The 10,430-nt window shown below is 49.2% G+C and overlaps 1 protein-coding gene across 2 annotated transcripts in view; it reads right to left on the reverse strand.

Annotated features, from left to right (window-relative positions):
* Positions 1-10,430, reverse strand: part of LOC106817883 (sushi, von Willebrand factor type A, EGF and pentraxin domain-containing protein 1-like) — a 44,669-nt gene that overhangs the window by 14,312 nt on the left and 19,927 nt on the right. For both annotated transcript variants that reach the window (XM_014822592.1, XM_014822591.1), the window contains exons 3-6: positions 6,913-7,035; positions 4,473-4,589; positions 875-998; positions 64-218 (exon numbers count right to left, since the gene is read on the reverse strand). In XM_014822592.1, the coding sequence (XP_014678078.1) occupies positions 64-218; positions 875-998; positions 4,473-4,565 (372 nt within the window). In that variant the 5' untranslated portion in view covers positions 4,566-4,589; positions 6,913-7,035. The remainder of the gene's footprint in view (positions 1-63; positions 219-874; positions 999-4,472; positions 4,590-6,912; positions 7,036-10,430) is intronic.

Below are 10,430 nucleotides of genomic sequence, written 5' to 3' on the forward strand. Positions count from 1 at the left end.
GGGAGGTCCTTGCATTCGTGTGTGCGTGCGTGCCCGCGTGCGCGCGTGCGTGTGCGTTCCTACGTGAGTTTTCGAGACGGACTGCACGTGAACATTGTCAGTAAACTCCGGCTCCTGCCAAGAGACGGCGGGCGGGTAATTTTGGGACTCCTGCACCTCCTCGCTCGTCACCACTTCAATAGAGGCCGGGCATCTGGACACAGATGGCAGCTGTTTGTCTGTAACAAACAGTATGTAGTAAACATGCTTATATAGACTTTTTCGTCACACAATAGAAATCATCAGTGAATACCGCCACACATCAATAATCAGGGGGCTCGATCACAAGTCTGTCAATCAGGGGGGCTCGTTACAAGAAACATTGTAAATCGTTGTGTGCAGCAGAATTATACGAGTCAGTGATTGATTCGATTGATTTGTATTCACTTGCGCAGTGCTTCAATGTTCAATAATCATGAAATCCGAGAATTATTAATATAATTTATTTCCGACAATGCTTCCCTGTTAAACAATCTACCCAGACATCGCAACTGCTTGCCATTATGCCTAGTAAAAACACTGCCGAGTAACGAAGTGTTAAAAAGTCGACACTGTATCGTAACCGCGTATAAATTGGGTGAGCTTGACCGATCTAGCACGAGTATCCACGGAGCGTGATTGCCTCGCTAAGATGAATACAGTGGGTGCACAATGATTAGTACATGTATTATAATTAACATATTTATTATATAATTATTAAAAATACCATTGATACAATACAATATAATAATCACATAATTCAAATATACAATTATTCACATTATTGTTTGTTTGTAGTTGAGGCGCGTGTGCGATCGTCGTGGATAGTAGCGGGGCAGGAGATTTGCTCACTTACCCAGCACGTGTACCTTCATCGTACACTCGTCACGCTTAAGTCTGTCAGTGCTGTACGCCGACCACTCGATCTCAGTCACTCCCGCCGGGAAGACAGCGCTGCGCAGCACCCAGGCCGGAGACGCCTGTCAGGGGAAAACACGTGCTAAACGCTGTCACAGGCTGCGGCAATGTCTGCAGCGAAAAACACGTTCTAAACGCTGTCACAGGCTGCGGCAATGTCTGCTACGAAAAACACGTTCTAAGCGATGTCACAGGCTGCGGCAATGTCTGCTACGAAAAACACGTTCTAAACGATGTCACAGGCTGCGGCAATGTCTGCTACGAAAAACACGTGCTAAACACTGTCACAGGCTGCGGCAATGTCTGCTATGAAAACCACGTGCTAAACGCTGTCACAGGCTGCGGCAATGTCTGCTGCGAAAACACGTGATAAACGCTGTCACATGCTGCGGCAATGTCTGCTACGAAAAACACGTGCTAAACGCTGTCACAGACTGCGGCAATGTCTGCTACGAAAAACACATGCTAAACGCTGTCACAGGCTGCGGCAATGTCAGCAACGAAAAACACGTGCTAAACGCTGTCAGAGACCAGTGACGCGTATCAGGTAAGAAAACACATGCGAAACCGATCACAGGATGTCGGAGTCACACAGCACACAAGAACATATGTTAAACACTGTTACGTGACGCAGGGCAGCAGCGCCTACGGTAGAAAAACACGTGGTAAACGTTGTCACAGGCTGTGTGAACGCCTGCTACAGAAAAACACGTGGTTAACGCTGTCACATGCTGTGTGAACGCCTGCTACAGAAAAACACGTGGTAAACGCTGTCACAGGCTGCGGCAATGTCTGCTACNCTCTCTCGCTCGCTTTGTCTCCAGCGTTCTCTCTCTCTCTCTCTCCAAATCAGCAACAAGGCATACTTATACAACCATTTGAAACTTGCTCAACACTCAAGTCAGCTATCACAGTTGGCGCGTTAGTGCTCACGCACAAGCACCTATGAAATTGTCACTCGCGTAGACCTACATGTCGCGGAGTATGTGCGTAGAGACTTATCATTCGCTTACAGTTACCCTCTGACACCCGCCACAAAGACCAGAAGTGACATAAGTCACCAGTCACATATACCAGGCGCCTCCGTACTAATACGTCACTCACCCATGATCAACACAATCAAATGCGTTGCAAGCAATGAAAGCTAGCGGATCGTTATGAAAGTAATAACGTCGTTGTTAGCAATATCACTAAAATCACGCTACTATCATCATCATCATCATCATCATCAGCAGCAGCATCATCACCATCATCATCAGCAGCAGCAACAATAGCATCATCATCATCATCATCGCTGTCGTCGCCATTGCTGTCATCGCCATTGTCGTCGTCTTATCGCCAACGTCGTCATCATCATATCATTATCGCTGTCGTTGTCATCGCTGTCGTCTTCATCGTCGTCGTCTTATCGCCAACGTCGTTATCGTCGTCGTCTTATCGCCAACGTCGTCATCGTCGTCGTCGTCGTCATCGTCGTCGTCTTATCGCCAACGTCGTCATCATCATATCATCATCGCTGTCGTCGTCATCGCTGTCGTCGTCATCGTCGTCGTCGTCGTCATCGTCGTCGTCTTATCGCCAACGTCGTCATCATCATATCGTCATCGCTGTCGTCATCATCGCTGTCGTCGTCATCGTCGTCGTCTTATCGCCAACGTCGTCATCATCATATCGTCATCGCTGTCGTCGTCATCGTCGTCGTCTTATCACCAACGTCGTCATCATCATATCATCATCGCTGTCGTCGTCATCGCTGTCGTCGTCATCGCTGTCGTTCGTCATCGGTCGTCGTCTTATCGCCAACGTTCTGTCTCATCATATCGTCATCGCTGGTCGTCATCAGTCGCTGTCGTGCCGTCATCGTCGTTCGTCTGATCGCCAACGTCGTCATCAATCATAGGGCGTCGATCGCTGATCGATCGTTATCGCTGTCTTCGTCAAGCGTCGTCGGCTTATCGCCAACGTCGTACATCATACATATCGTCATCGCTGTCGTCGTCAATCGCTGTCGCGGTCATCGTCCGTCGGTCTTATCGCCAACGTCGTCATCATCATATCGTCATCGCTGTCGTCATCATCGCTGTCAAAAAATTCGGTCGAACTCATTATAATAGCTGGAATTTCAAGAGGAATCGCTCTGTAAGAGAGGAATACGAATTGCAAAATGAAACGACTCCGTTAACAATGCAATGTAGTATAATTACCTAGACATGACTTTTCATCCTCTGCCAAGTAAAAATTTTTGAAGCATAAACAGATGAAGCTGCCGAGGTAGTTAACGCATTTCTGTTCACATCCGCCATTGTTGATCTCGCACTCATTCTGATCTGCAGAAAACATGTAGAAGTGAGTGCTGAGTGGTGAAAGTTAAATCATGATAAAAATCAGAACGTCAGGAAGGGCAACAAACGCGACGCGAGTGAAAGAGCGCGAATTACGAGAAAGAAATGGAGAAGGAGGGAGAAGAGAGAGAGAGAGAGAGAGAGAGAGAGAGAGAGAGAGAGAGAGAGAGAGAGAGAAAGATAGAGAGAGAGAGCAAGAGAGATTGAGTGTAAGAGTACGAGAAACATTTTTAATGCTTAGCCTGGTTGGAGATTGGCTGAATAAATGACGGGAGTGGCCAAAGGCAAATTTGGTAGATCGATGGCGCGTGGCTTATGAAACACTGAGCTTATCAAACGCATGCGACACCTCCGCCTACTCCAGCCACCAGCTCCCCTCACATGCGCGCGTGTCACTCACCATAAATCTCACATTATGTATATATTAGACGAGTAATAACGTTAACTGCGCCGACGCGATCGCAATATCTTACTATTACCACGCCTCCTGTCAGACGCCATCACGATAACCGCATATCATCGAGAGCTTTTAGCTGCGCGACCCACGCGCTCTAGCAGTGAGCCGCCTCGAAATTACAACAACCTTACTCATGAAATTAGCGACAGGTCATAATTTCCTGCATTATCGAATATCCGGATGGCGAGTTCGCCCAGTACAGATTAGAGCGTCGGCGATTAGTACAATGTCGCCGTGGGAGTAGAGACTACGGGAACGAGCTTAACTACGGGAAGCAGCTGCTGCTGAGCTTCTAGCATGAGTCATCATCATGCAGCGCCCTGGCGGCGACTCGCTGTAACGCCAGAGAGCGTGTACCCCTAAATCGCGCGTACATGCATAGTGATCACAGGGAGTGGCAGGGAATAGCTAATGTACTAAATTAGAGAGTGATCGGCTTAACACACGGTGATGAGTGCAACAGTGCGTAATCCACCCACGACGGCGGTGCGACGACAGAATCACCAAGTAAGTTGCGGGCGATAGTCTCACCGCAAGATGACGCTTATAAATGTACGGATAAGATTACATAAATTTACAGAGCAGGTTTCAATAGCCAAACTGCGCTCGCGGCAACGCAGATCAACGGCATATATTTAGCCGCATCACAGATGATAATAAAAATAATGATAATATTGCTACATTCGTTACATGTGCGCCATGTGTTTGACGTAAAGATGGCGGATTATCGTACCCACCAACGCATGTTCCGTTACTCCGCGTGAATCCGGCTGCGCATGTGCAGTAGTAGGATCCTTCCGTATTGACGCACCTTTGTTCACATCCGCCATTGTTCTGTAGACACTCGTTTAAATCTGGGAAAAATAATACGGGGTAATAATGTTCGAATAAATCTTTTAACGCGTAGAATAAATCGTAAAGGGTTTAATAAAAACAGAAAATCTCCTGTCTCATATGCGAGTATTATCATAAAGCTGATAAGAGCACAGTTATACTTGCACATAAAAGCGAATAAAACATCTAGCACATGTAAGCCGATCAACACTAAACCTGTAATTTTCAGCTTCGCTAATTCGCGCTAGTTATCGATATTAAATCAACCATGTCAACAGTTTCTTGATGGCACAACAAACCACGACCTCCTAACCCGAAACGTGAAATGTGTCAGCGACTACAGTTAACCGCCTAGAAGCAGGGGATGGGTGATCGGTATAGACACACCCAAACTCTCTCAAATTAATTATTCGCTGTCATGTCGAATTAATGAATTTCAATATCGACGAAGCAATTAAACTGTGAGCGTAATTTAATTTGACGCTATTTTTTGTATTTATTCACTTCTTAATTTAATTGCTGCCTGTAACAATAAGGGCTCGCCCGCTATTTGTAAGGGAAGCACCTGCGGTCACGTCATCTTCGTACATATAGACGTGTACATGGAAGCCTGCCCTATATAGGTCGACACGGATCGTTACGGCAGTGGCGTTGTTACGTAAATACTCGTGCCTTTAATTGCATTCCCAGCATTTGTTATTAGTTTACGGGTCTGTCGAACGATGTATTATGAGCAGAGCTACTGTGTGAGCTGCCAGCGTGTGAAACGCATTCAATACTGTCTTGGCGCCAGGCGAACGTATATGTGCGTGGCATGCGCGCGCGTGTGTGTGTGTGCGTGCGTGCGTGCGTGCGTGTGTGCGTGCGTGTGCATGCGGCAAGTCATGCGCGCGGCTGCGTATATGTGAACGGGCGCGCCTGTGTGCATATGCATGTTTATGTAAATGTGTGTACGTGAGTGCAAAATATTTACACGACTGGATTATTCAGTAATTATGAAAGTTCTGCCTTTCCCGACAACGTGCACACACTTTCCGACGAAGTAAAAACCGACGAAGGGTCTTTTTCTCGATATTAATATGTTATCTTTCACCGAGCAGCGAGTTTGACGTTAAATTTAACCCGCCACGATCATTCGTTTTCCTCGCATGCCAATATGCAAATTACCATCGATGCATCATTCACACTTAACAGGATTCAGTAACGCATCAGTATAGATTACGTAACCGTTCAATCCAACAGACCTTCCATTCGGACCTTCGTCACGTGATCACGGCTGTTGTTGTATAATGTCGGAGTAGTCAAGCGTATATATATATATATAACAGGCGCTGAACATGGACACACTTTATATAACCGCGTGACCACCTCTGTATATGCTGATATGGTCCTACTCCCTTTCGATGTGCATAAGCTTAGAATATACATACACCATATCAATGTATATAACGCCGGAAGCTTTGAATGTTTGTAGTTTCAAATAATGTGTGTAACACAAGCTTAGAATTCCCCTACTACCTTTCAATGTATATGCCACAAGCTTAGAACTTTTCCATTGTCATATACTGCCTATCAATACATATAACAGAAGCTTAGAATTTTCCTACTCTCTATCAATGTATATAACACGAGCATAGAATATTGTCCTAATCTCTATCAATGCGTATAACAGACGCTTAGAATGTACCTACCCACTATCAATGTATATATTACAACGAGCTATTCCCTCTGTATCCATATAATACAAATTAAATAGGTACCCGTATTAATATCGCTGTGTGTACACCGATATATTTCCGGTCATGCATGTTTGCACGTGAACCACACTAGCTATATAATCAGAAAATTTTGTGAAGATCGCGTTATTAAAATCACCCCAATCGGTTAGCTTGAACGTCTGCCTTACTGAAAACCTTTTATTGTGAGGACTCTGTCACCAGCAGGGTTCCATGCAGGCAGCGGGGTCACTGCTGGTGACATATAACGCAGTTAGTCAGTCGGCTGGCTGTTCGAGGGACAACAACTGTATAAGTTGTGTGCGGCAGAGGAGCAGCAATATCACATCGACTGCCTGCAGACCGGCGCCTTGTAATGCAGCGACCGACAGCGGATATATCTATAACTTACTCATAACGCAATATTGGGATGGGGCGTCTCAACAACGAATTGCCCCTTTCACCCATAATTTTTCAGAAAAAGAATGCGAAAAGAATCTAGAAAAAAAACTATACTATGTGTGCTTTTTGTCAGGTTGCTGATATAATCAAAGTCACACATCTACCATGGCCAGATCTTAGCCGAAGGAAGGAGACGTGGAAGTGATTTAGTTACTAGAGCTCGTACCTTCGCATGTTTTCTGGTCGTCGCCTAGTACGTATCCCAGCGGGCAGGTACAGTATGCCGTACCCGCAACATTCCAACATATGTGCGAGCAGCCGAAATTGTCATAATCGCATTCGTTGATGTCTGAAATCATTCACGCATGATCGCATAATAACATCAGGAGTGGATAATAGAGAAACCAGAAAGCCCACGAGCGTCTACCTTTAACAGTATTACCACAGTGACTGGGGGTCACGAAGTTGCCTTATAGATAATAACACTATGAAAAGTGTTGTTGTGACGACACGAAATTGACCGCAAAAGGGCCGTGAGCTGTAACAATGAAGACAGCTCGCGGTCTTCACTGTTCACAGCTCGCGGCCCTTTATTGTCAGCAGCTCGCGGTCCTTCATTGTCATCAGCTCGTGGCCCTTCAATTGTCAAGCTCTTGCCCTTCATGTCACAGCTCGCCGCGCCTTCACTGTCACAGCTCGCGCCCTCATTGTCACAGCGCACGGCCTTCATTGGTCACAGGCTCGCCCGCCCTTCATTGTCCCAGCTCGTGGCCCTTCACTGTCACAGTCGGCCCTTCATTGTCACATCGCACGCGCCTTCATTGTCACAGCCTCTTAGCCCTTTATTGTCACAGCTTGCGGCCTTTTCATTTGCCACAGCTCGCGGCCTTTCATGTCACAGCTCGTGCCCTTCACATGGTCACAGCTCTGCGGCTCTTCCATGTCAAGCGCACGGCCCTTCATTGATCACAGCTCTTGGCCGCTTTCATTGTCACATGCCGCGTCATGTCAGGCCGCGCCCTTCCTGGTCACGTGCGGCCCTCACGCACCCCCGCGGCCCTTCATTGTCACAGTCGCACGGCCCTTCATTGTCAGCAGCTCGGCCCGCCTTCATTGTCCCGAGCTCAGCGGCCTTTCCATTGTCACAGCTCGTGGCCCTTTCATTAGGTTACAGCTCGCTGCCCTTCATTGTTACAGCTCGCGGCGCCTTCATGTCACAGCTCGCGCCCCTTCATTGTCAACAGCTCGTGGCCCTTCATTGTCAACAGTCGTGGCCCTTCATTGGTACAGCTCGTTGGCCTCTTCATTAGTTACAGCTCGCGCGGCCCTTTCATTGTCACAGCTCGCGGCCGCTTCATTTTTCACAGACTCGTGGCCGTTCATTAGTTCACACCTCGCCGGCCCTCATTGTCACAGCTCGGCCGCCCTTCATATTGTTACAGCTCGCGGCCTTTGCATTGCTCACAGCTGTGCCCTTCATTGTCACAGTCGCGGCCCTTCATTGTCACAGCTCGTGGGCCTTCATTGTTAGCAGCTCAGCCGCCCTTCTTGTCCCAGCTCGCGGCCGTTTCATTTTCACAGCTCGTTGGCCTTCTATTGTCACAGCTCGCGGGCCCTTCATGTCACAGCTCGTGGCCGTTCATTGTTACAGCTCGCGCCTTTCAATTGTCACAGCTCGTGGCCCTTCATGCTACGGCTTCGCCCCCTTCATTGTCCCACAGCTCGCGGCCTTTCATTGTCACAAGCTCGCGCCGCTTCATTGTCACAGCTCGCGGGCCCTTCATTTTCACAGCTCGTGGCCCTTCAATTGTCACAGCTCGCGGCCCTTCATTCGTGCGACAGCTCGCCGCCCTTCATTGTTACAAGCTCGCCGCCCTCAGATTGTCCCACTCTGCGCCTTTCATTTGTCACCAGCTCGTGGCCCTCATGTCACAGCTCGTGGCCCTTCATTTCACAGCTCGCCGCTNAGCTGTGACAATGAAGGGCCGCGAGCTGTGACAATGAAGGGCCACGAGCTGTGACAATGAAGGGCCGCGAGCTGTGACAATGAAGGGCCACGAGCTGTGACAATGAAGAGCCACGAGTGATAACAATGAATGGCCGCGAGCTGTGACAATGAAGGGCCAAGAGCTGCGACAATGAAGGGCCGTGCGCTGTGACAATGAAGGGCCGCGAGCTGTGACAGTGAAGGGCCGCGAGCTGTGACAGTGAAGGGCCGCGAGCTGTGACAATGAAGGGCGACGAGCTGTGACAATGAAGAGCCGCGAGCTGTGACAATGAAGGGCCACGAGCTGTGACAATGAAGGGCCACGAGCTGTGACAATGAAGGGTCGCGAGCTGTGACAGTGAAAAGCCACGAGCTGTGACAATGAAGGGCGGCGAGCTGTGACAATAAAGGGCAGTGAGCTGTGACAATGAAGGGCCGCGAGCTGTGACAATGAAGGGCGGCGAGCTGTGACAATGAAGGGCCGCGAGCTGTGACAATGAAGGGCAGTGAGCTGTGACAATGAAGGGCCACGAGCTGTGACAATAAAGGGCAGTGAGCTGTGACAATGAAGGGCAGCGAGCTGTGACAATGAAGGGTCGCGAGCTGTGTCAGTGAAGGGCCACGAGCTGTGATAATGAAGGGCGGCGAGCTGTGACAATAAAGGGCAGTGAGCTGTGACAATGAAAGGCCGCGAGCTGTGACAATCAAGGGCGGCGAGCTGTGACAATCAAGGGCGGCGAGCTGTGACAATGAAGGGCCGTGCGCTGTGACAATGAAGGGCCGCGGGCTGTGACAGTAAAGGGCCACGAGCGATAACAATGAATGGCCGCGAGCTGTGACAATAAATGGCCGCGAGCTGTGACAATGAAGGGCGGCGAGCTGTAACAATGAAGGGCCACGAGCTGTGACAATGAAGGGCCGCGAGCTGTAACAATGAAGGGCCACGAGCTGTGATAATGAAGGGCGGCGAGCTGTGACAATAAAGGGCAGTGAGCTGTAACAATAAAGGGCAGTGAGCTGTGACAATGAATGGCCGCGAGCTGTGACAATCAAGGGCGGCGAGCTGTGACAATCAAGGGCGGCGAGCTGTGACAATGAAGGGCAGTGAGCTGTGACAATGAAGGGCCGCGAGCTGTGACAATAAAGGGCCGCGAGCTGTAACAATGAAGGGCGGCGAGCTGTGACAGTGAAGGGTCGCGAGCTGTGACAATGAAGGGCCACGAGCGATAACAATGAATGGCCGCGAGCTGTAACAATGAAGGGCCGCGAGCTGTAACAATGAAGGGCCGCGAGCTGTAACAATGAAGGGCCGCGAGCTGTGACAATGAAGGGCCGCGAGCTGTGACAATGAAGGGCGGCGAGCTGTGACAATGAAGGGCCACGAGCTGTGACAATGAAGGGCCACGAGCTGTGACAATGAAGGGCCGCGAGCTGTGACAATGAAGGGCCGCGAGCTGTGACAATGAAGGGCCGCGAGCTGTAACAATGAAGGGCCACGAGCTGTAACAATGAAGGGCCACGAGCTGTGACAATGAAGAGCCACGAGCTGTAACAATGAAGGGCCACGAGCTGTAACAATGAAGGGCCACGAGCTGTGACAATGAAGGGCCACGAGCTGTAACAATGAAGGGCCACGAGCTGTAACAATGAAGGGCCACGAGCTGTGACAATGAAGGGCCACGAGCTGTAACAATGAAGGGCCACGAGCTGTGACAATGAAGGGCCACGAGCTGTAACAATGAAGGGCCACGAGCTGT

Source organism: Priapulus caudatus, unplaced genomic scaffold, assembly GCF_000485595.1.
Source record: "Priapulus caudatus unplaced genomic scaffold, Priapulus_caudatus-5.0.1 Scaffold1907, whole genome shotgun sequence".
In the NCBI taxonomy this organism is placed as follows: Eukaryota; Metazoa; Priapulida; class Priapulimorpha; order Priapulimorphida; family Priapulidae; genus Priapulus; species Priapulus caudatus.